The 27,347-nt window shown below is 44.2% G+C and overlaps 2 protein-coding genes and 1 long non-coding RNA gene across 15 annotated transcripts in view; 2 read left to right on the top strand and 1 right to left on the bottom strand.

The window, feature by feature from the left end:
- The window catches only part of FRMD5 (FERM domain containing 5), a 130,687-nt gene extending 117,652 nt beyond the window's left edge, over positions 1–13,035 (top strand). For 2 of the 7 annotated variants that reach the window (XM_083475105.1, XM_083475108.1), the window contains exons 9-15: positions 2,952–3,015; positions 3,651–3,742; positions 5,679–5,753; positions 6,731–6,799; positions 7,247–7,353; positions 9,660–10,012; positions 10,192–13,035. In XM_083475105.1, coding sequence (XP_083331231.1) covers positions 2,952–3,015; positions 3,651–3,742; positions 5,679–5,753; positions 6,731–6,799; positions 7,247–7,353; positions 9,660–10,012; positions 10,192–10,239 — 808 coding nt within the window. In that variant the 3' untranslated portion in view covers positions 10,240–13,035. Of the gene's footprint in view, positions 1–2,272; positions 2,334–2,951; positions 3,016–3,650; positions 3,743–5,678; positions 5,754–6,730; positions 6,800–7,246; positions 7,354–9,659 lie in introns of all 7 variants that reach the window. The other 5 variants (XM_083475103.1, XM_083475107.1, XM_083475106.1 and 2 more) reach the window with 4 other exon arrangements.
- The window catches only part of WDR76 (WD repeat domain 76), a 30,758-nt gene extending 4,237 nt beyond the window's left edge, over positions 1–26,521 (bottom strand). For 2 of the 7 annotated variants that reach the window (XR_014519051.1, XM_083475093.1), the window contains exons 1-13: positions 26,308–26,520; positions 23,779–24,138; positions 23,556–23,651; positions 22,487–22,542; positions 21,271–21,397; positions 19,983–20,084; positions 19,839–19,882; positions 19,596–19,749; positions 18,896–19,051; positions 17,683–17,900; positions 15,464–15,616; positions 14,427–14,480; positions 13,883–14,083 (exon numbers count right to left, since the gene is read on the bottom strand). Coding sequence is in view for 6 of the 7 variants with exons in the window: in XM_083475093.1 (XP_083331219.1) it covers positions 13,883–14,083; positions 14,427–14,480; positions 15,464–15,616; positions 17,683–17,900; positions 18,896–19,051; positions 19,596–19,749; positions 19,839–19,882; positions 19,983–20,084; positions 21,271–21,397; positions 22,487–22,542; positions 23,556–23,651; positions 23,779–24,138; positions 26,308–26,394 (1,808 nt within the window). In the remaining variant the exon portion in view is untranslated. Of the gene's footprint in view, positions 1–73; positions 815–11,662; positions 11,924–13,249; positions 14,084–14,426; positions 14,481–15,463; positions 15,617–17,682; positions 17,901–18,895; positions 19,052–19,595; positions 19,750–19,838; positions 19,883–19,982; positions 20,085–21,270; positions 21,398–22,486; positions 22,543–23,555; positions 23,652–23,778; positions 24,139–26,307 lie in introns of those variants that run through there. The other 5 variants (XM_083475092.1, XM_083475095.1, XM_083475096.1 and 2 more) reach the window with 5 other exon arrangements.
- LOC310693334 overlaps positions 1–27,347 on the top strand; it is a 187,053-nt gene that overhangs the window by 135,444 nt on the left and 24,262 nt on the right. The window lies entirely within an intron of this gene.

The following is a 27,347-nucleotide window of genomic DNA, read 5'->3' as shown; positions in this document are numbered from 1 at the left end:
GGCCTGAATAAAAGCTGCAACTGCAAATAAGCCACACATTTAAATTTTTTTTTTGGGGGGGGGGAGAGAATACCCAAATATAAGCCACTTCCTTAAAATTCCACAGGCACTCACACCCACAAATGGCAAATGTTCCGTTTTACTGTATGTCTGTTTCGGCAGCAATATCATAAAAGCCAATTTTTGTAAGCTCGCGAATTTAAGCCGCACTTTAACTTTTCATGGTCAGAATTTGGGGGGGGGGGGAGTGTAGCTTATATTCGGGCCAATACGGTAGCAGGTTTTGGTCCCACCTGCTTCTACTGGACGCCGTGTTCCTGATGGCCTCTCTCAAGTCATGATTATATTGGAAGACACTTGCCATGGATCCACCTGTTCCCCAAGGGTAGCAGTTGGGTCCCCTTGACCTTCTTGGGGATCATGTGGTTAAAAGCAAATGGGCAGTCAGCCAGATATGAGACAATGTGGCAAGTCATCCTTTTTATTGGGACAGCAGAGATGTAAAGGGTACTATTAATTTTACATATAACGTACTGTACAAGTATTTTGTTCTGAAAAATCTGGGGAATTTTCAGAAGTGCAGCTTTGAATTTGTGAAACTTCTCTCAGTCTAGTGTTGAGTGGTCACCTGTGCAGTCCCACCTATCTCTGGGTTCCTCACCTGCCCTGTGTCATTCTCTAGGAACATCCCAAAGCTCTTTCCAGGGAGTTGGAGCACCAGGACTTTTTGACTTGTGCACTTATATCAAGGGGGGCAGGATTAGCACCTCCCCACCCATTTCTTTGCAAGGCATCCACTCTAAAGTCAGAGGACCTGTAGTAGGGAAGGAAGTTGGGTTGTGAGTGCACAGGTGACCACATTAAGTTTTTCAGTGACAAGTAAATAACCAGCTTGGTGCAGTTTCACACCTAGGCAACTAGCAATCTGATGTACCTGGAAGAGAATCCTGGTGTCCTTGTGCAATGAGGTTGTGGAGGGCTGTCTGCAACCCTGGAAGCTGTGTTTGGCCTTGAGCTACACACTGTCGCTCCAGACTTTATTATGGCTAGTGAAAATGGCTGCTAGGCATTTTGTTCCAGGAAAAGCTTTAGGCAAGCCATTAGCATGCAGCACTTGGGACATCTGCCCAATCTGTGTCCTATTAGCACCACATTATTGCTCTCAGAGCTAGCAGCAACAACGCTTCATTTTTGGAAGTGAAAAGCCAAAATCTTGTCATTCTGCAAAACCCAAGCCTACTTGTTCTTTTTGCCTTAGGATCCCCCACCCTCCACCAGTTATCCTTCCCAGAATTTATCCCCTTGTTTAAAGATTGTGGGCATTGCATTTTAGCTGCTGGAGGGAATATGCTTTGGCAATCAGTGGACACAACCCAAGGAGCTGTGTCCCATGCTTATTGAAAGCATATTATGTTTCTCTAAGAGAGTTCCTGGTAATTAGGGACCTAGTTGATGGGTACTAAGGCTCAGAGTTGTCCAGGTTTTTTGTTATCTCTGAAATTACCAGTGGCTATTTCCAAAGAAGTCATTTACTCACCAGGGTCAAATTTCTCTCCTTATAAAGGACCAAGACACCCTGAAAGCTGTCCTTGCCCCGAAGGTAGATAGCTGGGCAGGGCAATACATAGAAGGAGCAGCATTCCTGGGAGCAACTCAATAATGCGCAATACTGTTCATTTCCTTAAGATCTTTCCTTTGTGGTTATTTCTGTAGTTTTTTAAATATGCAAAATGCTTCATCTGGAATTCCCAAGACAGATTGTTCACCTATTAGCTCTGATGTCTTTATGAACCAGTTTTCACCTGGGCCTTCAATCCTACTGTTGCCATGCAAAAAAATGGCCCTGCAGTGATGCAAGATTCTTGTTCCTGCCCTCCTTCTCCTCCGATGAGATAGTTTTTCATCTACCTACCTAGTAAGAAAGCATGATCCATGGTGTTTTGTACAGAACGCCCATAGCTAATCAGAGAATCCGTCCTCCAAAAAAGCCCCTGTGGGTTTTCCATGCTGGATAATCTCCCCTGAAATTCCCAGGGCAGAAAAGAATGACATTCTCTCCCCCCCCCCGCCATGCCTATTGGGGGCTCCTCAGCTGTGTTTTGTTACAAGGGGCACGAGTGCCTCTTTCCCCACCCGCTGCTCAGGGCACAAGAAGCAGAGCTGTGATCTGGTCCATGCAATGTAGTTAGTGTCACTTCTTCTTCTTCTCTTGCTTTGTATTGTATCCCGTTGTTGATGTACCCCAGTATCCTGTTTGCCTTTTTTACTGCAGCCACACACTGGGCTGATGGCTTCAAGGATTTTTCTACAATAACCCCTAAACCCCTTTCCTGGTCAGTACGCTGCATGACTGTTCCATGTAATCTGTACTCTCAATATTTGGTTTGTTGCCCCAAAATGTATTATTTTGTACATCTGTCTGCATTGAACTGCATTGTCCATGTTTATTGGCACAGTCACCTAAAAGCCCCTCCAGACCCTGCTCCAGACCTGGTCGCATTGTTGCTCATCCTTTTGCTGTATCTCAGATTTTGGCCTCATCAGCTAAGTGTGGTTATCTTACATTTGGTATTCTCATCCAGATATGCACCCGTTTTAATAAAGCAAAAGTTTGCAAGGTGGCTCCTGGACACCCCCCACTTAAGACTCACCTTTTTGCGCTGAGATTCCTCTCTCACCTCAGCCACTGTTTTTGAGCCAGGAGTCCTCTTCTCTAACCATGTTACACTTTGGATGAACTGCAAATGTTGGACTTGAAACTCCTGCAACTGCTGCCCTCTAAAACATTTTGTTTCTTGACTTTGCGTTTCATGCAAACAATTTGGTTTTCAATTTCTGCATCTTGCCGGAATCTATTCCACGCTGTGTGTGGGCTCTGTATTCGTAATGCTGTGCGATGGGAGGCGGGCTGCGTCCTCTGGTTTACACAAGTGCCTTTTTTGTGCTTGTAGGAACGAAGTGACAAAAATGAAATTTGAAGGCAAGACGTTCTATTTATATGTAAGTCAGAAAGAGGTGAGTACCTTCTTCAGCCGCTGTAACTGTGTAGGTATAGTTTTTGCCTCTGTTCCAAGAGAAATGAAATGTTTAGGATTCCTGACTGTTTCTGGCCACACTCCATCCTGAAGCACCACATATATTGAGAGGCACGGCTAAGTTTAAGGATGCTCAATCTAATACTTACTGGCCTTATAATAACTTCTATTAGGTATCCTTAAGAGTCACATGCATTTGCAAAGGTAGCATTGTTGGTAATGCCAGGAGGAATTCGAATCCTGCCATCATTTCTGACAGTGGAAACAAACAGCCAGAGCCTTCTGTGCAAGACTCCTCACAAATAGCATTACAATCTCATCCACTGTTTACGCGGCCCAAGTAAAAATCGCACCACCACTTGTAGTATGCCATCGCCATCTTATGCTGAGCAGTTTCCAGGTTTTGCAGAGTGTGTGATGCTGCTTATAGAGCCACATATATTTATTTATGGAAAGCAAACCCACAGCTCCTTCAGGGAAATTGCTTTCCCATCCTTCTTCCGTTCAAATAGCATTCGGGGCATTTGCATTTAAAGCTAGCTCACTGAGCATGCTGTCTGTGAACCAAGCTTGTGAATTAACCTTACGGGTTTTCCCCCCCTGGGCTTTCTATAGGAAAAGAAAATTGTACTGACATATTTTGCTCCAACTCCTGAAGCCTGCAAGCACCTCTGGAAATGTGGGATTGAAAATCAAGCCTTTTATAAGTAAGCATGAAATAAATTTCCCCGGGATTAATTTTGTCCGTGGGGCAGTTGTGATCATTCCCAGCAGCCGCTGACAGTGTCGGGTGTGGATGTGGAAACATGCCTGGGCAAACTGTGTGTATGCGGGGGGGGGGGGGCTGCTCTGAATGTGGATTGTCCCCCTCCTTTCTGCAAAAAAACAACAAAGCTAATTGCAGGAAGGGATCAGGCCTGCTTTCCTGCCAGCTTCCTTTTCACTTCTGCCTAGGCCACCCCACTTTTAGCTGCAGTTTGGATCTAGGGCAAGGTGTAGGCTGACTGGGTGTTGCAAGAATATCTTGGCCCCAGAAAGTTTCTGACCAGCAACTGAACAGCCAGCTTGAGAAGTAACTAAGGAACAATGGGCCAGAAACATGGACTATTTGTGAAGAGGCGTTTCATCTCTAGTAGCCCCCAAACAGAATCCTTTGTTCTCTCCCTCTAATTTGGTGTTTTGCTTATAAAATAGAAGGTTGCTTTCTCTAGTGTGCTTCCTTGTAGTCGGTGGGCTGCAAGAAAATGTGTGCTGCTTTGTTCTGTTTGGGTAAGCTGCAATCAGGCCGTCTCATTTCTCATTATATTAACATGAAGCACAGCTGCCGTTTTGCTTCACAAATCTTTTTGCTTCTTTTCCAGATGAATAGCAGCACTGGTACATTGTCTTCTGCTTATGCATCCCCAGAAACCAGATGATGGATGCAATTAAGACCGCTCTGTTCTATCCTTGATCCCCTCTATACAGAACCAGTGCCTCACCCAAAGCACCCCTCTTAAAGATTCTAGGCTAGGGGCTCTTCCAGACAACCTGTTTGTTGAGCTAAAATGTGTGTGGAAGTTTATACAACACCCACTGTGAGCATTCACTCTCTGTTTGCGTGGAGGTTGTATGATGCTATGTGATGTCCCACTTAACCCACACTTTCCAGTGCATTTTCTCATAACCTTCCTTACCACATTCCCCCCTCGGAAGCTGGGTTTGCTTTATAACAGCACAAAATCTACTTTAATTACATGACTGAAATTTACTTGTATACCTGCAAAATAGTGGCAGTGTGGAAGCAGCCAGAACCCGTATCCTTATCTAAAAAGCAAGCCCATTCCTCCTCCTAGTGAAGTAGCCCAACCAGTGTTGGGATTGCTGGTCAGCTCCAGCAGTTTGGTAGCAGTGAGGTGTCAACCCCAAGCCTCCTGTGCACTCCCAGTTACTTCTAGGTGAGGAAGATTGGGCGGAATGTTTTTCTAGCCGATAATGTTCCATTGCGGATCTCACTGAAGGAGAGACTTTTGCATTTGCTTTACCACTCTGGATCAGTTTGCACCTCTTTCTCCTCTGCAGCTAAGTTACCTCACTCTCTGAAATTGAGTCTGAAATTCAGACATGAGTCTGAAATTCATGCATAGGCACTGCAGGGTGGGCAACAAGTGCAGTGGCTACTAGCCATGATGGCTGTGCTCTGCCTCCACACTTGGAAGTGGCAATGCTTCTGAATGTTGGTTGCTGGGAACATCAGGAGGGGGAAGTTGCTGTTAGGTCCTCTTGGGGAGTTTCCCATTGAGGCATCTGGTTCTGGTTGGCCACTGTGGGAGCAGGATGCTGGACTAGATAGGGTTGTTGGCCTGATCCTGCAGGCTCTTTTTATATTCTCATGTCCAGACCCTTCGCTTTGACTTGGAATGCAAAAAAAAAGGGGGGGAAGTCAAGAGCAGCTTCTGGAGGAGTAAAGATGCTGAGTTAAAAAACTGTTCACCTTGGACACTGGCAGGGGTACCAAACCGAGGGGAGCGCAGGGGCTTCTTGTATCTCTCTACTTGCTCCCAGAGCAGGAGCTTTGACATCATTTCCAACAAAGTCTGCCAGCAGAATGCTGTCAAAACCCAAGTTATGGGCCTTCTGCCAACGCCTGCTTTTTTGTTTCAGGTTGGAGAAGTCAAGCCAAGTCCGCACTGTGTCCAGCAGTAACCTATTTTTCAAAGGGAGTCGGTTCCGATACAGGTAAATAATGACCGTAAGTAGCAGTTACTGGGTATGTTCTTGGATGCTTCCTCTGGGTGGCTTGAGGAACGAGTCTGTTATAAGTTCAGCTGTGTTGAATTTGAGATAAAATTATCGGGCCAGATCCAACTAACTGGCCCTGCCAGTGTGATAGGAGCTCCTTCTAGCTTAGCTCACAATTGGCTGTGGAGGGAGGTTGGGAGAACCCCCAGAACAGCACACGGGGTTGTGGCGGGTATCATTTCATCAGGCAAGTTAAAATGCTGGTGCTGACTAAACAGTTGGAAGAAGGTGAGGTTGGATTCCTCCCTAAGGCAAGGCTGCTCATCTGATGTTCCCGATATAATGCAGGGATTCAAGAGGTGCCTTCCCCTTTGTTTTCTGAGAGAGCTGTTTTGTTGTATGCCAGAATTTAAATGTGAGGTGTAGTGGTTATAGAGTGCCAGAGTAGGACCTGGGAGACCAGGGTTGGTACCCTCACTCGTCCATGGGACATGCTGGGTGTCCTTGGGCTATGTCACTGCCTCTTGGCCTAACCTACTTCAGAAGGTTGTTGCAAAGTTAAACTGGGGGAGAGCCACAAAGCCGCCTTGATGAAAGGTGGGATATAAATACAGTAAGTAAAAATCTGAAATAAAAGGACTGCCGTAGCTGGGCCAAATTCTGCTTCCATGCACTCTAGTGCACAGCCAAGAAGCAAAAGCCAGTAATAGGTGACAAGGAAAGTGCTGCAGGAAAGGCCATGCAACAAGGGAAGGAAAACAACGTAACTTTTCGAAGTAAATAGCACAGCCGATATACTGGGAGTGTCCTTTCTGCTCATTGAATGGGTCTGCCAGGAAGGAGGCTTTTCTTTTGAGCTTCAAGCAAGTCCGATTCCTCTGTCTAGAGCAGGCAAGAGTTGCTAGCAGAAACTCTGGAGGGGGAAAGGGTGGTTTCTGCTATTGTCACGGCTTCTGTTCTCCAACCACTTTCAGTGGCCGAGTTGCAAAAGAAGTGATGGAGTCTAGTGCCAAGATCAAGAGGGAGCCTCCAGAAATACACAGGTAAGGCTCAGCAGAGGCAGCTTGGAAGACAAGCTGTGGGCTCACCTGCGAGAAGCCACGCTGGCTGCAGCTGGTGGCAGTTCAGTAACAAATGGGGGGGGGGGGGACAGCTTCCCCATCTCTCTTCCCCATAGAGGAAGATCCATAGCTCAGTTGCAAAGCATCCAGAAAGCCCCATATTCAATCTCCAGGTTGGGCTGGTGAGCCATTGCCACCAGTCAGTGTAGATAGTCCTGGCCTGAACGAACCAGTGGTCTGACTCAGTATAAGCAGACTGTTCCTCTGCTAGTTGCAAAATCCACCCGGGATGTGTTTTCCAGCTCTACCCCTGCATTTTCTGGAAGGGGCCATTTCCTGGGTTTGGCTCATAATCTTAAAGAGGCTCGCCTCTGATTCTGAATGGAAGGCTGCATTCCCAACACCGTTTTGTGTGCTTCCTTTCTGTAGGGCAGGGCTGGTTCCTAGCCGTAGCTGTCCTTCCATCACTCATGGGCCACGGCTAAGCAGCGTCCCCAGAACTCGAAGGAGAGCTGTGCACATCTCTATCATGGAAGGTGAGGTCTGGACACAATGGTGACTTCGTGTAGCTTTGCAGCACACTCTCCAGATTTAATCTCTCTTCTGAACAAAGCCAAGGGCACATTTGTACATTCGCCTCCCTTGGGGTGTTAGGATGGTCTTTGGGCTACAAGCTCCTCATCCGTTGTTAATCCTTTCTCGGAATGGAATCTGAGTCTATTTTGTGGAACTACTGTAGTTACCGGGGGCGAGGAGCGTTATTTTAAATGTGATTTCGGTTTCAGTCTTAATGAAAGAGACATTCACAAATGCCAGGTTTGCCTTTCCACTGAGTCGTTTTCGTATGTGCTGTATCACTCTCTTGTGGCCAAATTGGGAGGCAGCTGTCTCAAGTGATTTATGGAACGCAAGGACAGGAGACTGTTTCATATGCACTTATGCTAATTTCCGTAGGGAGGGCTGGCCAGCTCCATGCATTGTTATTCTGCTGGTGTATGGTTTTAGAATGCTGTGTGCTTGCTACAAATGCTTTGCCACCTGCATCTTAATGGGGGAAGACAAAATCCTTTGCAAGATTGACCCTTTTAAATGAAATTTCTCAGATGGCTGTGGAAGGGCTTCTCCCCTTCTACACACACAGCAGACTAGCTAAAGGTGGACCCCTGGCAAGGCCCCATGGAGGAAATTAAAAGCCGATCTGCATCAGGGTTGCACCTGCTAAACTGAGCTCGGGAGTTTAATGTCTGAAGTTGGGTCAGTGTCAAGAGCAAGACCCAAGGTGAAGCCAGAGGCTGCTTCTTGGGTATACTGCCAGTTTCTGTAGTGTCCTTTGGGCTACAAAAAGGCAGTTTTTATGTGGAGCCAGCTTCATCTAAGCAGTTCCACTAATGGGAGATCCAACACAAAGGGCTCTGGCTAATGCAATGGGGCTTCCCCCCCCCACCTGAACAGCATACAGGAAGGTGGGAAAGGAGATGGTTCAATCAGGCAGGTGGAAATGCTAGCACTGATGGAACCTTTTAGCAAGATGCTGGATTTTTAACTTGCGAAACGAGATAACCCTCTTTTATCTGTTGTACAACCACAATGGGTAAAATCTGGCAGATTTTATCAGCCAAGCAAGTTATTCCCCCAATTAAAAAGTGTCACTCCCTAGGGCCTATGCAAACAGTGTGCAATGGTGTGTATTGTGCCACTAACATGATAGGCCTAACTAAAAGAGTAGAAGAATTTAAAAACCTTGAACTTTAAAGGGCAGTCTGGGCTGTTGCAAATTCACCCAGGCCACGACTTCTGAACCAGGTAAGCAGTAAAGATTATGTGCAATCACTTGTGGTGCTCCATGCACCCACACTTTCTCCATGCGTTTTAGCTCCACGTCACTTCTTCTCAAGGTTGGGGCAACATTGAAGCTACTATCCATGAAGGCTGGGCTCCACTTCCAGTGCTGAAGGCAATGTGCCTCTGAATACTAGCTGCCGGGAATCACAAATGAGATAAGCACTGCTGTTGCACACAGGTTCTATTTTCAGGTGTCCCTTAACGGGCATCTGGTTGGATGCTAAGAGAACAGGATTCTGGACCAGAAGTCCCCCTTTGGCCTGCTTTTCTTATGTGACCAATTCTATCATCATAGAGGTGCTGCAGAGAGGCTGTGTAGACCACCTAGCCTTGCAGACATGGCTGCCCAGCAAATAACAGCCCTCCTCCTAAAACACACAACTAACTGGTTCCATTGTTGAGTCGCTCCTTTCATCAAAATGTTTCCAACCAAAATCTACCTTTAATTTAAGGCCATGAGATCTAGGTCTGCTCTCTGGGCCAGGACAGAACCAGCCATTGATATGAAAGCCTTCAGAGATGCTCTCAGCCTGCTCAGTGTGGTGACAGCCATTTCTTTCTTTTGGGAAGGAGAATCCAGCCAGGAAGCCTCCAGGTGTTCACAAACATGCCCTAAATTTGCTTACCATACAGATGGGGAATTTTTGGAGTTTCAGATTTTGGGAATATGCAACCGATTTCCACCAAACCACTAAAAAGCACAAGCCTGCATTGTGCTTGAATTTCTGGCATTCAGAACCACTGAAGAGGAATCTAAGGAATGTTTTGAATTAGGTTGCCGAAGGTTAACTTCCTCCAGGATTCTTCTGAACCTGGCCAGATTATAGCCCTCACTTCCATGCTCAATTTACAGTGATATCTTGATCTTGGGATAAACAGTATTTTATTTTGAAAGCCCAACTTCTGTGTCTCCATGCTGAGGCTGGCTAATGCGTTGGCGACTCCCCTCATCTTTCTCCATAGCCAGCCCCTTTCTTCCTCTCTCCCTCCCTCTCTCCAGGGCTTGAGTGTTTGCGGGACAGTGCCCACTCCACCCCGGTACGGTCAGCCTCCCATGGCGATGCCTTCCTGCCGCATTCACGGGCCTACCGGGCCGAGAGCAGCGAGCGTGTGACCATCATTTCGGACGAGATCTACAGTCCCTCGGACAGCGTCCTTCCCACGCCGGTAGCTGAGCAGAGCCTTGAGCTGATGCTGCTCTCCAGGCAGATCAACGGAGCCCCTTGCAGCATAGAGGAAGAAAAGGAGTCTGAGGCCAACACGCCCACGGTGGCCGAGGCCGAGGAGCTGGGGAGGGAGCTCCGAGCCTTGTGCCAGGGTGTGGGCAGCGGTGGCGGAGCCCAAGCAGAACAGGTGAATAAGTTTGTTTTCAGTGTCCTCCGTTTGCTCCTTGTGACCGGTGGGCTCCTCTTTGTTTTGCTCCTCCTCCTGATCATCCTTACCGAGTCTGACCTTGACATTGCCTTTTTCCGTGATATTCGCCAGACCCCCGAGTTTGAACAATTCCATTATCAATACTTTTGTCCCCTCAGGCGATGGTTTGCCTGCAAAATCCGCTCCGTGCTCAGCCTACTCATTGACACCTGAAGGCAGGACTCCTCCTAGTAACTAGCCAGGTGGATTGCAGAAGATCCCTGCTACCCATTCCCAGAAAAATGGGACACATCGTGGCACCATCGGCACATAAAATAAGTCCTCCTTTCATGAATCAAAGTAAACAGCGGCCTAGGAGAGTTGTTTCCAAGCAGAAGAAAGGGATAAGACTTTCTCACATGCGCCAGATTCAAACAATGCCCATTTCTTTACACGTCCTCTTCCTGGAAGTGTCTTCAACTGGTTTGCTTTCCAACTTTTAAATTGTTCTGCACTCTTCCAAGTTTAATTTTAAGCTTTCCTAGAGGTGGCCATTTCAAAAATTTCAAGTAAAGAGAGTTTATTTTATTACTATTGATTATTGCATTAAGTGCCAGCCTCCAGCTAGGACACTAGTTCAAGAAGGCAGCGTCATTTTATCCAGGAGCTTTTGTAATGGTGCTACTGAGTTGTAACTTTAGTATTTTATTATTTTGTTAAAACTGCCACTGTGTACAGCACTACCACCTTAAACATAGTCTTGCTATTTTACCAATCAAACTTCTGGCTTAATCTGGAATTTTGAAGGTGGGGGCAGGGGGGATTAAGGTTCTGACACCATGTGGTCACCCAAACACACTCAATTCTTTATAAGCAATAGGTAAGGCACGAGACAAGGAGGCAGCAACGAGGTGTAAATCTAATTCTTCCCCCTAGCGTTGAAAAGTGTGACTAGGAGAAACCTGTCCTTTGTGAATTTCAACTTCTGACCTTTAGGATCCCAGAAATGCAGTTTTTCTTAGAGCAGTAACGTCCCCATATAAAGCAAGAGTTAGTATATGGGGGAAATAAATATATGTATTTGATTATACTTGACTGAGTCTTGCTGTATTAAGTAGTAGTGATCATATTCAATTTCTTTGAAAGACATTTTGCCTCAGAAAGCTGTACTTGTTTTTGTACTACAAAAGAACAAACTTGTTTCAACCTATATATTTTAAGAACAAAATGCTATTTTGTTAACGAGCAAACCAAGTCTTTTTTACTTTATGAATTAGGTGAATATAGTGTGGTATTCAAAGTGATTGGTGGTAAACAAAATATGATGGCTGTTTTTAGGATGGTATTTGAGCATCAAGCTAACCCATTCATAACTTCTGGAGGAAGGAAAATGGGTTACCTTGTACCATTAAAACGATGGGCAACTTAAGGACGTGGGGGAAGTAGCACTGGAATGAAAACACATAGAACAATCTGACCCACACGTTTCCATCCTGAAGGCAATTCAGAAATTTTTTTCCTACTTTTTGTCTTGTGATGTGGATAGTCTAATCTAAAAGCCTGACAAATAGCAGCTCATTTGTAAAAGGAGCAATAAATTTTAAACATGGTGAGAGTACTCACCAAGATGAGCAGAGCAAGAGAATGAAATCAGACTGGCAAGTGTTTTATTTCATCTCAGGGAGAGATTTCAAGTCACTTGGGAATCTAAATCAGAAATATTTCAAGAGGCTGGTTTCATTTATCTTGTCTCTGACTTGGCTACTACAATTTTCAGCAGGCACACAAGCCCTTCAAGTTCACGCAGAACTGAAGCACTGCCAGGACTTGCCCAATGGGAGGGTGCGTGGATAGGCGTGGGAATCTCAAGCACCGATTTCCTTTCCAAGTTCAGTTACACTCTGCCCACAGCTGGTCATTCATCATTTGGGGGGAAAAAGAGCACAATGACACTATTAGCAATACACTAAATATTGGCAAAGGTTACTGGACGCAGACGTGGGTGTGGGTGTACGGTACACTAGAAAAGGATTCCCTGTTATTTGAACACATCGTGGAAGTGCTATAAGGATCTGTTTGATTACTGACCATTAACTGCAACTGCCAGCTTGGAAGTCACAAGAGCCAAGAGAGATTTTGGCTTTCACTTTTGCTTATACAGGTACATAAAAACAAACTTTTGAATGCCTGCCAAGAAGATACAAGGGATAGATTTTACAAGGATACACACTGTTTTATGCAACACAGCAACAAAATTAACTTCTAGTGTAGTGTTCCTACCTCAGTCTGTAGTAAACGATGCTTCTATGCAGTGAGTGAAAAGTCTTAATTTTAACATTCTCCATCCCAGATAATGATGCAGTATTTATTTCATGTTTTAATGTTGGTATTGTTGATCATGCCACACACCTGTCCCGTTATCTGTAACTATTTTGTACAATGGACATTTTCATTTTCAAAGTGGACAACTTATGAATACTGATGGTGGCTTTAGATAGTTATTTTACTTTTTTAAAAATTCTGGCCACAATCCTAGAGTTAAGGTCTCCCGTGCACTTTCATTTCTCTGGGGCTTGCACTGCAGAACCTCTTTCTAATGGATTGTGTCTTGTTTTTGCCAAATGTTTTATCCTGAAAACTTTCCAGCTGGCAACTGAAAAAAAGTCATTTTTCCTGTTTTGCCCCATGTTACGTTTCATGTTTCACTTACTACTAAGTTGTTCCTGGTCTCATTGTATAAACTGTGGTGGTTTCCATAGGTTGCTGTATCAGAGGAAACAAACTCTTAATAAGGACTAGCGTACTGCATATTTAAAAGCAGTAGAAAGTAAATTACCTGAAAATGTGAATTTTAGTTTTCATAACAATATAGACGTTAACCTTTCATGTGCCAAATGCTGTGTTACATTTTCCCTTCAAAATAATGTACCTTTTTCTACATATTCAACATGTAGTTAGCATAAATCATTGGTGCCATATAGAAGTATTTTTAAATTTAAATAAATATTTAATTATGATGAAAATGTTCTCTGTTGAGTAAATTGATGCTTCTGCTCATGTGACATGTCTGCTTAGACAATTCCCGAAATGCTACCTGCTACTGTGGAAAATTTCTTTCAACCTCTCTGTCCTTAAAGTTTTCAGAACTTGAATGCTTAACCAACTTAAATTGGATATATATATTTTTGCTGCCAGATCATCCATACGATTTTGGTACAACCACCACATGATGCTACACAGATTCCAAAGCATTTATTGTGCGTGCTTTAAAAAAGTTGAACATGACGAGCAGGTCTAACACTGATTCATTTACTATGAATGCTTCCCTGGTGTAAGGTGCCATCTGGTGTTACTACACACCAGACATAATTGCATTTTCCATCTTGCAACGATGCATAAGCATTATTAACATGCTGCTTATGTTCAAGTTAGTGGGTGTTAAGAGAAAGCCTGTACCTTCTCACCACTCTTGATACACACCAAAACACCCCTTTGATCTCAGAATAATTGTTAGCAATTGACCTCTGAATTAAACATGATCTAGTACACAGCCTGCTCTGTAGATTTTTAAGCCACTATGAATGAACTTAAATATATTGAAACCATTTAACAGTTTCACATAAACAACCTTGCAGAAACCTGCAATAAGTCACTGCATTTGAATAACAAGGCTAGCCTTATTTCTTTCTGTTATCACTTAGAAAGTTTTGAAATTGAATATATTTGTCTTTCTCCAGGGACAAAGTCCTAACACAACCAAAATGCAACTCATACTCTTTGTTACCTGAAGGTTCAACATTCTCTTCAGCTTTTTTTCACTCTTTAAAAACATGGAGGCGGCCACTAGAGTTACCACCTGCAAGAATGTACCTGGTAGGATGCCAGGTATTGATGGAACAAACAGAGCCAAGGTAGTCTTCGCTGAGGAAGGAATGCACCAAATCTCCTGTCGCATGAAAGGCTTCAATTTGCCTTGGTCGAGACATACTCCCCACCACAAAGCAGTCATCCCTCTTTGGGTCCCAAATAGCTCTGAACCTTGTGAGCCACCTTCCCGTGTAGTTATTATGCCTATTCAGAAAGGGGAAGGGGGGGGGGAGAGAAATAGTTAAGATTCATCTACATCGCTGCCTTCCAGTTGTTCTGCACAGCAACATGCCAGCAGCTCTAGCCAGCTCAACTGAATGATGTTAAGGCTGATGGGGAGTCCAAAACATCTGGAGGGCACTAGGTGGGGAGGGCTGATCTAGAAAACCAGGGTTCTTAAATCTGATGCGCATGCTCCCTAATGGAAAATAACCACTCTGCTACGGTCAAATATTGTGTTTTGTTCACTGTGGAGTCTGTGATCTCATAATCCCCTCCACCAAACTTGAATCTTAGCACCAGAGTAAATCCTCCTGTTCTAACTCACCTGATAGTTGTGAGAACAGGAACTGAAGACGATATACATGTGGTTTCAAAGATCCTGCAAGAGACAAAAAGTGGGGGCTTTAAAAAAACCCTAAATAGTCGATTTAGCCCCCCAAAAAACTACTTACTTACTTATTCAAATCCAGCATGAGGATCAACAGGAAACTTTATCAAAGAGTTCAAGGACACGGTCCAGTCAGGCAAAAACACTCAAGGAAGGTGTGTTGCCTGAGGACAATCCTGAGGGCCACATTTAGCTCCCTACCCTCTGGTTTAGACTATGTAAACAATTATATTGCAAGGGGTCTCCCTACTGCTCATCGAGTGAAAATATGCTATGTATTTCTAAATACAGTGGTGCCTCGCAAGACGAAAAGAATCCGTTCTGTGATTCTCTTCGTCTAGCGGTTTTTTCGTCTTGCGAAGCAAGCCCATTGACGGATTAGCAGATTAGCGCTATTAGCGGCTTATCTGCTGATCGGATCAGCTGATAAGCGGCTTAGTGGCTTAGAAAAAAGGGGGGGAACCCCCGCAGGAACTCGCAAGGCATTGTCGTCTTGCGAAGCAAGCCCATAGGAAAATCGTCTTGCGAAGCACCTCCAAAACAGAAAACTCGTCTAGCGAGTTTTCCGTCTTGCGAGGCATTCGTCTTGCGGGGCACCACTGTACAAGCAAGTATTTTGAGCAGATTTTTTAAAAGGTCATAAGCAAGGGCCCACACCCCTCAACGCAAAATATTTAATTGCCATAACTCAGCCATACACATCTCTCACAGAAACTCCTACATTTGTTTCCAACAATGGTCAGCAAGAGGCATGAGTTCCAAACCTCTCCCACCCTGCCTCTGAACATGGTAGGATCTACAGCAGCCCTATGTTTCAACAGTCCTATTAACTTGCTCAATTCCACTACTGATGCCATATAAGCCACGGGCCACAGCCAAGTCTCACGGCAGCAAATTCAGTTATCTGTGAAAAAGGACTTTCACAGGAGGAAATTGTTAATACAAAAGCCAGCTCCCTTCCCACTCTCACATACCTCAATGTATCGTCAGCACAAGTAGTCAGCACCCTGTTGCCAGTCACAGGTGAAAAATAAGCAGAAGCAACACTCTTGGTGTGCCCGGCAAGAGAGACCACGGGCTTGCTGCCACTCGCCTTCAGGTGCCGAACATCATAAATATCAACATCCCTGCAGCATAAATGGGAACGTTAAGACTTTCATCCTGGGTGTCTCTTCTTCAGTGGCTAGGAGGATGTCCTGAATGGAATATCCAGCCATAGCTAATCTATTAGACTTCCTGTCTCTTGTGGTGGTGAGAGCTCCTCACACATCAAGGGAAAAAGGCCATTGAAAACATAAAACCCTGCAGGTGTCAAACAAAATACTGGGACAAACTGCACTTAAGAAAATGAGAAACCACTGTATCAATATGGGGGTGGGGGGAATAACAGAATTTGAGGACGATTCCACTGTTTGCTTACAATCGAGACAATAATTATTTGGGGAAGGAAAAAGTCATGGGATGTCCCTGTGTGCACCCGTTTCCCTTTTGGCCTATAAATTGCAGATCTGTTTGATTTTATGTTCTTGATATCATAAACATATAAAAGTATCTAAATACACTGGTACGAATTCTGAGTGAAACAAGTTTCCTCCTATGAGAGAGATCAGGTGGTTAAGGGGAGCTGCTCAGCAGATACACTCACTTCCTCCCCCCCCCCATTGTGGATGAGTTACCAGATGCCATGCTAAAGCTCAGAGGAGACCTCATGCCTAAGGTTCCGCAGAACCCATGAGACCACATCTCTGAATTGGTGCCCACTTTCTGGCTCAAAGGGGAGCACTGTTTCTGCCTATGCTGTGTTCTCAAGACCAGGAGTCTGCTGGATCAAGATCCACAGCGGTCCAAGGTGCTGCTCCCTCTTTGCTTCGGGGTGTGGAGGTGGGATGAGCTGGGGGATTCACTGGTCCCCAAGTGTGCAGTGTGGGTGGGTTCTTTGGCGACAGTCGCTTTTCTCCTCTTTCTTCCTCTCATTTCATTTCCCGTGGATGGCTAATTGCAAACACAGGGAAAGCAAAAGGAAGTGCCAAAACTTTTTAAAAAGTTTTGAAGTAAGGGAGGGAGAAAAGCTACTACTCTCAACTGTCTGCTACAGCTTTTTTCAACCAGTCTGTGAGGTCACAAGGAGTTTCTCGAGAGATTGTGATGCTAGCTAGCATGGTGGGTACAGCTCTCTGACATCACCCCCCCTCTTGTAACTCCTAATTTCCATGGCCATTTAGGCTCCCCTGCAACCACGGGGTCCTAGGGCCTTCCCATATTTTTCTCCCTCTGCCAATGCTGAAATTGGGAAATTTTGCTTCTGTTTATCCAGGGCTCGAACAAAGTGAAGAGTTTTTAATCTACCACTGAGTGTGTTAAATGAGCTCCTCTCTTCCTCCAAAAACTGAATTCTCCAAAGGAGGGGGCAGAGAGTCTAATGGCTCTGTGTTCATAGGGGGGGTGTCCTCACCAGGATATCCCCCTCCACTGAAGAATGAGGAGATAAAAATAAGATTGCTCTTACAGAAAGGCTTACTCTTTCTGTAATCTCTGAAAAGCATTCATCTTGGAGCACGTGAAGTTCTCTCTGTGCCCCACATAAAATCTGCAAGTTTATGCAATCTTTTACCACAGATCTGTTTTCTCTGTAAATTAAAAACAGGGAAACAATGTATGTAATGCTATAATTTGTGCAGGACACTTCTTTTGGGGTGGAAATGAATTTTAAAGGGCACAGGAAAGCCAAACTACTTAAGATTTTAGTCAATGGCTGTGACCAGTTTTGTATAACAACACTATACAGTGGTACCTCAGGTTAAGTACTTAATTCGTTCTGGAGGTCCATTCTTAACCTGAAACTGTTCTTAACCTGAAGCACCACTTTAGCTAATGGGGCCTCCTGCTGCCGCCGGAACACGATTTCTATTGTCATCCTGAAGCAAAGTTCTTAACCTGAAGCACTATTTCTGGGTCAGCAGAGTCTGTAACCTGAAGCGTATGTAACCCGAGGTACCACTGTAATCTCTTCAGAGTCCCCGCTCCCCTAAATTTAGAGAATGTCCAGAGGTCTTAGGCTTGGGAAGAATCTATTGTGACTCCGGTCCCAAGAGGAGGCCTCTATTCACTTACTAGCGTCACATCTCTTTGATTTCTGGGCTCCAAATTCCTAATGTACTGCAACAAGCAATCGTGTATCACAGCTTGTACCTACCCTGCTCCAGCAGCTACGAAATAATGTCTGCTGAGTGGGTTGGTATGGATGGTCCTTGTCGTCTTCGAATTAAGTTCTACAAAAAGCTCAGCGGAAGCTCCTGGCGTTCTCTGATCTACTACAGCTACCGCTCCATCCCACATTCCCACTATCAGAGTAGAGGCATCTGCAGCCAAGAAATCAAATGAGGAAAGGTCGTCCTCTTCATTTCTGTACACCTGAGAATGAGAAAGAGGTTTACTTTTAGGTGGAGTCTAAACCTATTTCAAATTACCAATTTTATGCTGATAAATCACAATAGCTGTAGGATACCCTACAACTGTAGGACGCTTCTCTGGCTGCCACACCATGGTTTCCTCAATCCTCTTTGCCAATTACTACAAGCACGCTTGCAGACAGACAAGATTTCCAAACATACAGAGTTAAAAATCCTGACTTTTCCATCCCCGCCTAAGAAACTGAATTCTGCCTGTAGCAATGGATAAAAACAACAGGACGCTGCCTTGTGCTATGTGGAACTGTATGTCCACTTAACCCAGTTCTGTCTATTCTGACTGGCAGTAGCTCTCTGGGGTCTCAAGCTGAGGTCATTCCTATCACCTGCTATTTGATTACCGCCCCCTCCCACCATGGCCACCCCTTTTCTTCTGGATGTGCCAAGGATTGAAGCTCAGGCTTTATGCTTGTAAAGCACGTGCTGTAATACTATGTTATGGTCCTTAATGAGACAGAAGTGAAAAGGGGAGAGTTAGAGAGTGAGAGAGCACAAGAGAGAGCTGCTCTTTTCCATCTTCCATCCATCTTGGAGGAGCTGCTTGAGCAAGATAGAAAGATGGAGGAATACCATATCTGATTTTGCATTCTACATCCAAAGGGATCTCATTCTAAACAAGGGAATATTGCGATTTTGTTGCGTTTCTGCTAATGTTTGACCACATAATTGATGACATTTCCTTCCATTCTTTCAGTTAAAATGCAAGTTTTACTATTTAGCAGAAGTCATTGCAGCAGTATACTATTCTGTTCCATTTGGAATGGTTTTACTTGTTTTATAATTTTAATTAATTTATCTGTTTTTATGACTCTATTTTCCATTAATGATTGTATTTCACCCTGGGAACTTACGGTGAAGGGTGAATTAGAAATCAAATAAATGAATAAATAATCTTTATTGAGACCTTGCAATAGATGCAACGTTGCAACCAACACTCACCTCATCAAAGACCGCTCTGGTTACATCCCCACGTCGTAATGTGCCGTCGTGGCTCACAGATAGAAGATGAGCAGGATTAGACAGAGAAAAATACATACAGCTAACTGCCTGGCTATGGGGAACAAAGGTGTGTACTCCATCTTCCAATCCGCTGTCCTAAGAAGTACAAACAGACACAGAATTAGTACATTTCTCATAATTTCTCTTTTCAAAATTGGAAATAGAACTTACAGTGTGGTTCCCTTCTCAGTTAGAAGACAGAGCCATAAAAGTTTGCAGGGGACAAAACTATCAATGGCTCCAAGCTACCATGGCAATGTATTACCTCCAATGCTGAAGGCAGACTGTTGCTGAATACCAGCTGCTGGGAATCACAAGCGGGGAGTGTGCTGCTGTTACATTGAAGTCCTGCATGTGGGCTTCCCATTGGGGCATCTGATTAGCCACTTTGAGAATAGGATGCCGGACTAGATGGGCACCCTTTGGCCTGACCCAGCAGAATACGCTTTAATGTGGTGACCGCTCCTTCATTGGAGATTTTTAAGCAGAGGTTGGATGGTCATCTGTCCTGGATGCATTGGCTGAGATTCCTGCATTGCAGGGGGTTGGACTAGATGACCCTTGGGGTCCCTTCCAACTCTATGATTCTATGATATAAACAGTAATAGATAGCAAAGACAATAGAGTGCAAGCTATTTACCAAATCCCAGAGACCGATCTGTCCCCACTTGTCTCCAGCTGCTACTAAAGTTCTGCTTTCAGATGGATGGATAGCCACGGAGTGAATCCGGTTTCGGACCACTTTTGCTACAGAATCTTCTCGGAGGACCATTTTACGCAGACGAGCTTGGTAACTGGGACAAAATCATTAGCATGTTAACATCCACAAAAACCAAGCAAATGGGGGGTGGGGGGAGGGAGTTAAAACTGGTTTTAAAATTACCTTTCCAAGTTACATGTAGGCGTCTCAATCACCTTAGGCTTTACCTGTAAAATTGGTTGGAAAACAAAAAGAATTTACCATGCAGATATTGAATTAATTTTTTTTTAAAGTATTTAGGCTCGCTACATGTCAAAACAATGATACCTGACTTATTTTTGCCCACATATTCAGAAAACCTTCAGTTACATCATTTCCTTCCTCTTGCTCTATGGGTATCATCTGAAGCGGTCCGGGTGGCAAACGAGGCTTTCAAGAGAGGAAATGGCACAAAACATCACTGGCTTGCTTTACAACTTGCTCATCAGTGCACCCCACAGAAAATAATGAAGAGAGCCACTTAATTAAAAAATAATAATTGTATTTTCAATTTTTAAAATTGTATTTTCAGGGTTTTTTTAACTTTGACTTTTATTGATAAAGTTAAATGTTTTATGCTTTTTTGTAAACCACATGGGCTTCTTTTAGTTAAGCTGTGTACAATTTTTGTTAAATAATGAATAAAAATTTATTCTCCCACATCCCAATCAATCTTTCCACTTTATTCACCAACCCAAATTATTTTCGCAAAGCCAAGTTCTTAAGACTTGTTTGAAGCAACTACAGTGGTGCCTCGCAAGACGAAATTAATCCGTTCCGCGAGTATCTTCGTCTAGCGGTTTTTTCGGCTTGCAAACCAACCCTATTAGCGGTTTAGCGGCTATTAAAGGCTTAGCTGCTAAAAGGCTATTAAAGGCTTAGCGGCTTAGAAAAAGGGGGGGGGCGGAAAAAAATCTCAAGACTCGCAAGACATTTCCGTCTTGCGAAGCAAGCCCATAGGGAAATTCGTCCTGCGAAGCGCATTGAAAAACGGAAAACCCTTTCGTCTAGCGGGTTTTCCGTCTTGCGAGGCATTCGTCTTGCGGGGCACCACTGTATACACTTGATCCGTGAGGGACCAAGGAAGTCTAAGGATGCTCAGGCCAAATTAGTGCTAGACAGCAGAAAAGCTCTCTCAGCAACCCCTCACGTTTCAGAGTAAAATGCCTTGCAAGTGGCTGCAGGAGGACTGTGAGCAAAATCATGGGAGGGGTGTTTCTAGAACTTACGTGAAATTGTGAAGCTTCCCTGCCATTTTTGCTACACTGGAAGCTGCATGTTGTTTACGGTATCTTGTTATATCTATTATATTTGCTATTGCTTTGCTATGCCATCATAAAATTGTTGCTGTATTATGAAATCATTGCTATGTTATTGTTTCTGATTTTTTTTTGTAGTGTTTGTTTGAAATGCAGCCCTATTTCTTTGTTGTAAGCTGCTTTGAGCGTGATTTTTGAGTGGAAAATCAGCATACAAATACAATGAATGAACGAAATACTCTTGCAAAGTCAAGTCTGGGTATTTCAGTGAGAGCACTTGAAGATAAAGCCCTTTCCCTTTGTATCTGTCAACTTACATATTCGTCAACTGAAGGTTCTGGAGGTGCTTGTGCTTCTGGCAGGGGAATGCTCAGTGGATCCACTTTTTGCAAGCGCATCGATCTTCGACAAGTTGTCTCAGTTTTTGCCTTGGAATGTTTAATTCTACGGAGACAACATAATTTCTCCATTAAGTCCTTGCACGGTTTCAAGTGTTCCTCATTCATGCCGCTAAGATTTAGCCTTATTTCTTCCTTTAGATTATTCTGCATTTTCTGTTATTGCTTTCCATCTCCCTCCATCGTATTTTTCTATCTTCCTCCGTCAAGACACCACAATGGTTGCAAAATTACAACCTGGAGACCTTGCTTGTCCCTCTGTACATTTAATATAACCCACAGCTTACCATTCGGTTTGCAATGAAACTCCCAGAGTACTTTAGAAATGAAACAGCAAAAATGCAACGAAGCTGTCAATGCTCCAAAATAGCAAACATCATGTTGCTACTCCACTTCTTCCCCTCTCACTTGCCAAGAGTAAAACTGGAGTCCCACATGCTAAAACAAGGCAAAGGAGGTGGTGACGGAGCAACTGCATATTCTCCTACCGTCACAGTCATGACATTATTAACCCAAACACAGTGGAACCTCGGTTTACGAACTTAATCCGTTCCGGAAGTCCATTTTTAAACCAAAACCATTCTTAAACCGAGGTGTGCTTTCCTTAGTGAGGCCTCCTGCCACCAGTGCCCTTCCACTGTTTGGATTCCGTTCTTAGACTTAGTCTGAGACACTATTTCCGGTTTTGCGGAGTTTGTAAACCAAACAATTCTTAAACAGGGCTGTTCTTAAACTGAGGTACCACTGTACTACTTTTAAAATGATCACATACAGTGGTACCTCGGGTTACATACGTTTCAGGTTACAGACTCCACTAACCCAGAAATATTACCTCGGGTTAAGAACTTTGCTTCAGGATGAGAACAGAAATCGTGCAGCGGCGGCACAGCGGCAGAAGGCCGCATTAGCTAAAGTGGTGCTTCAGGTTAAGAACAGACCTCCAGAATGAATTAAGTCCTAACCTGAGGTACCACTGTATAATACAGCAGGTAAGAATTCCCAATAGCCAACCAGCAGGAGTTCAGCTCTCAGTATTAATTAGTTAAGTAGATTCAGGTACTGTCACGACATAAAGAGGGAAAGGGAAAAAAATTGCCAAAATATTTAACCATAATGAATGGGTATGTAGTTTTACCTTTGTATTTTTGGAGACTGCACTCTGGCTGTCATATTACGAAGACTTGCTGCCGACTTAAGAGTGAGAGAGTAAGATCAGATGCATAGAATGTAAGATTTATCCACTTCATAAAATTTCAAAATTATTGTTTCTGCTTCAATTTATTCCATTTATATCCCACATTTATCTTTTTATTTCCCTAGGCTTTTAACCTCTGAGGTATTTTTATTTCTGTTGCGTTTGGCTTTAGCGATATCCTTTACTGATGTCAACTGCTGTTACTGTTTTAATGAGGGGTACTCAACTAAGTTTATCTCAGAGTAGACACACTAAAATTAATGAACATAACTAAGGTAGGTCCATTCACTTCAGTTTGACTGGCAAAATTTGGCAAAACTTAACTCAATGCCACCCATTCTGCTTTATGACTTACTGGAAATGTTTGGAAGGCCCTGATGTTTGCTGTATCAACTATTAGCTATGGAACCACTGCTGAAGATAGATTCTCAACAGTGTTAGAAACTGATATATGAAAGCTAGGAGCTAAATGCCACCTTAAACCTAGGTTATGGGCACAACAACGGAATGTCTAGGTGCGCTTTTTTATAACAAGAATACAAAGCTGAAAATCAATGAACTGCAGCTAAAATATGTTCATTTTTCACATGACCTAGTCCTTCTCCTGCCCACCCCCTAATATTCTTAAGAGGATCTCTTCTCCAGTCTTCAAAGAGTAGCTGGAAGTGGGGACGCAGAAAAAGGCCTTCCTTTCCTTCCACTCTGCAGTTTTAATCTGAAATCTTAGGCGCAGTACTGCGCCCAAAGCTCAGAAACTGCTTGCACTAATGGAATTCCCTGTCGCACAATGTGCCTAGAACAATAGGAGTTTCAAACACTGATTCTCAAGTAAACTATACCACTTAAAAATATGGCTAAAGCCGTGATGAAGACCAAGATCAACAGCGTAATCCTATTCCAAAGTAAGACCCATTGAGTTCAATGGGCCTTACTTCCAGGTTGGTATTTCCAAGGCTGCACCCCAAGTATCAGAACTTGTTGTTCTAATCCAGAAGACATTCCAACAAACCTCAAACAGCTTCAGGGAAGCAAAAAATTTGGCATTTTCTGTTATGTTCTTCAGTCTTTTCTTCTCATAAGCCGATAGTTGTGTTGAGACTTCCTCCTGCAACAAGCAAGCAATTATGTTTCAAAATATTCACAGGAGTTGAAGTTTTAAGCCATATCTTACATGTAATTCTAAGCATGGTATATAAGCAGTTATTTTCCTCACCAAATTAAGAGACACTTACATCATTTCTGTCACTCTCGGAATCCCCATCGGTCTCCAAATCACTGCTGACAGCCTCTACGACTGAACCACATCTGTGAGAATCCGTGTTGGAGACTACCTCGCTTACGCCATGAGATATAGCCCTCGTTTCTGGACTTGAATAATCGCTACAGATTTTCTTGGCTTTGGGTTCTTTACCGAAAGACTCCTCACAGCTGGAAAATTGCTCTAACAAACGTTTCTGAGGCAAATGCTTGTTGTGTTCTCCGCATGTGGCTGACACAGGCGTGAGAAGAATTTTGATTTGTTTTGTCAAAGTCTTACTCTTCACAGGGCTTCTGGGGAGACATGTGGTCGGATTTTCAGTGGGTGTTGTCTCCTGAAGATGTGTAAGAAAAAAAACAAAAAACAGTTATCTATTCCTTATCTATTGATTTATTATTGCAATACATTCCCAATGAACTTTTACTGGGAGTTACGTGAAATCCATTAGCAGAAATGTTTTAAGTTTGTCTGTCATTTGATAATTGTTTTCTACTCCAGATCATCATATCACTAGTGATGCACCCCATTCCAAAACACATTTTTTTAAAAAACCGTATTCTGCCTTCTAAAAATCTGATATGGTGTTCTCAGCTGTAGGAGCATCAACTTGAATAAAATACTGGGGGGGGGAGCCCCCCACATAACTGATCACATGATGCAGCACATGCCCCCCATTTGAATGACAATCTTCCTCAACTTTATTGGGAGGCAGCCCTCTCAAATATTTTATTGGGGGTAACCTCAGCCCCTGCTCACTTGCAAGTGGGGAAATGAACGCTGACCAGAAACACATGTAAGATGTAATCACCATCGAACACTTGGGGTGTTGCTTCGAAAAAACATGCAGTATAAAGAGTTAGCTAATAATCCCCTAATTTTGTATTTTCACTACAAACATCTGGATGGCCCATTTGCCTATGCCTGCATTAAGAGCTCACAGAAAACAAACATCTAACACTGGGGAGCAGGAATGCCACACACACACAGAATTGGGGCCCTCCAGGTGTTTTGGACTACAACTCCAGTCAATCTCAGAGAGCACATTCTGGCTGGGCTGATGGAAGTTTCAGTCCAAAACATTTGGAGAACCACTGGCTGGGGAAGGCCACACATTGTACCACAGCTCCATCTGCATGGTCTTCTTTAAACAGTACACCCATAAGGACCCTTGCAACAAGGTGCAACATTGCGTTGTAAACCACTAAAGAGATTTTATTATGCTCAAGCAGTGTATAGATTTTGTTAATTTACAGACTCTGGGATCCACCCATGTGGGAGGATGGCTGCCTGTGTCCATTCTGGGCCCTCTCACTAGTTTGTCATCCCAAGCCAGCCCTCCCCGTAAGGGACAGCTGCATATTTCTGCATTGCAAGGGGTTTGGACTAGATGATCCTCAGGGACCCTTCCAACTCTGATTCTATTATCATCACATCAACTAGGAAGGCTGTCGCAGCAAAACTTGGTACTGTCCCTGCCAGTGAGCCCCAAGTGAACACCGACCTCTTTAACCACCCCACCCCCCAACACTTGAGATATGCATGTATTTTAGGACTTTTATGTTGATTGCAACCTGCTTTGTTTTGAATATCTTATTTTCAGATTCTTGTAACCCACCCAGGACCCTAAGAGTGAAGAGCAGGTAAGAAGTAATAATAATCCAATACTAGTGCTACTTAAGTGCAGCATAGTGGCAAATTTAGAAGTATGGGTTCCCTCGTGATAGTCACAGCCACACCCCTCCCAAGATTATACAACTTTCTAAGATTATACAATAACCTTATTACTTACACAATAATAGTGATTAGGGGTGAACTACAGCAACCAGCACATAACTCCATAATTGCACTACCAGGAACAAATTATTTGGAGTGCTCCACTATCTTCTTCTGGAGTGACTTAACTCCTGTTAAGTTCCAGGGTTTGGAACATAATTTTCTCCCCATTCTCTTGAACCCAAAAAGCGCCCCATGCCTTTCCAGTGTCCTTCAGTGCTTAATTTTGGAGCGTGCAGTGGCGAAAAAGCTTCACCTTCATGCTGATGAGGCGGCCCTAGGAGGCTGGACCTGGCAGGGACCCCTGCAGCAGCTGAAACAGGAACAGTCCTTGAGTCCCAGCCTATGCACCGTTGCTAAAGAGTAAACCTCCTGCAACTGATGAACTGATTAATTTGGGCCCAGTGGGTCTAATCTCAGCGAAGCTGGGTGCAACTCAGAAGCGACCCGCTGAAATGAAAGCAGGCATGGCCACTTTTAAGAGTGTTAATTCCAGCATGTCCATTGGGAGCCGCCTATTACGAATAGCAAGGAAGCCGCCTTCGCCACAGGAGCCTCACGAGGAGCAGCGCTTTCATTATTAGGGCGACTGAGGTGGGGCTTCCATTTTAAAAGTGGCCGCTGCCTATTTTAAGCCCGCCGCGCCTGCGGAGCCTCCCGCCACCTCGCTTCCCTCCCCGCCTCCCTGTAAGGTAGGGCAGGCAGGCAGGCAGGCAGCAGAAAAACCCACCTGCTCCCGCTGCTGGATCAACGCCACCGCTTCTTTCTCCTCCTCGACCACTATCCGCTCCGTCTCCATGCCGGCCGGCTCACTCATCCTGGCTTCCCTTCCTTTCCCGCGCGCTGAAGCGGCTTCCTGGGCTCCGCGCGGGGCGGGGAAAAGGCGCCAATTCTGCTCCTCCTCCTCCTCTTCCTCGTGACCCGCTCAGCGGCGTATCTTCCCGCCTTGGGCCACTCATAAAACCTTGCGCGCCCGTTGTGATTATTTTTTTTAAAAAAATTCCAATTCATTCTGTGTAAATTCGAAGCAGGTTGCAACGAAAGACGAGTCAAACGCTGAAAAGCCACCAGCAAATGCAGCGCCCCGTTAAAATGCGGGACATTCCTCCTCCTTCACATACTGTCCACCCCCAAATAAGTCAAAATGCCGCCATTCTTGCTTTAGCCTTTTGGGCACAAAGCGGGCGAGAGAGCTGGTTGCTGCTATGCAGAGGTACGGGGAGGAAACACTCGGCCCATTTTGACTTTGCATATTTATTATTAATAAAATTTATATACCACCTAGTTGTAAAAAATAAAAAAGCACATGCACACAACTAGACCCTTAAAGCGTATAGTTTTGTTTGTTCATTTATTGCATTTTTATCTCGCTTTTCCTCCAAGGAAATCAAGGCAGTATAGTATACATAATTCTCTTCCCATTAAATCCCTACACCAACCCTGTGAGGTAGGTGAGGCTGAGAGGCAGTGACTGGCCCAGTCACCCAGTGAGCTTCATGGCTGCGGGGGGGGGGGGGTTGAACTTGGGTCTCCCCAAGTGAAAGCAGCCTTGCCTCAAGAACAGATATGGAGAGATTGTACTCAAACAGCTTTGAAAAGGCACAGGAAGTTTTGCAAAAGGTAAAGTCTGGGGCTCAGGCATCCACTTTAAAAAGTCTCCATGTGGCAGCTATTGTGGGGATGTGGAGAGAGAAAGAATAGCAATGCCAGGTTTATCTCCTTGGCTGTAAGAATTTTAAGGTCTCAAATATAGAATATTCATAAATGCAC

Source organism: Podarcis liolepis, assembly GCF_965112155.1.
Source record: "Podarcis liolepis genome assembly, chromosome: 14".
In the NCBI taxonomy this organism is placed as follows: Eukaryota; Metazoa; Chordata; class Lepidosauria; order Squamata; family Lacertidae; genus Podarcis; species Podarcis liolepis.
This window is presented reverse-complemented; position numbering and strand designations above follow the sequence as displayed.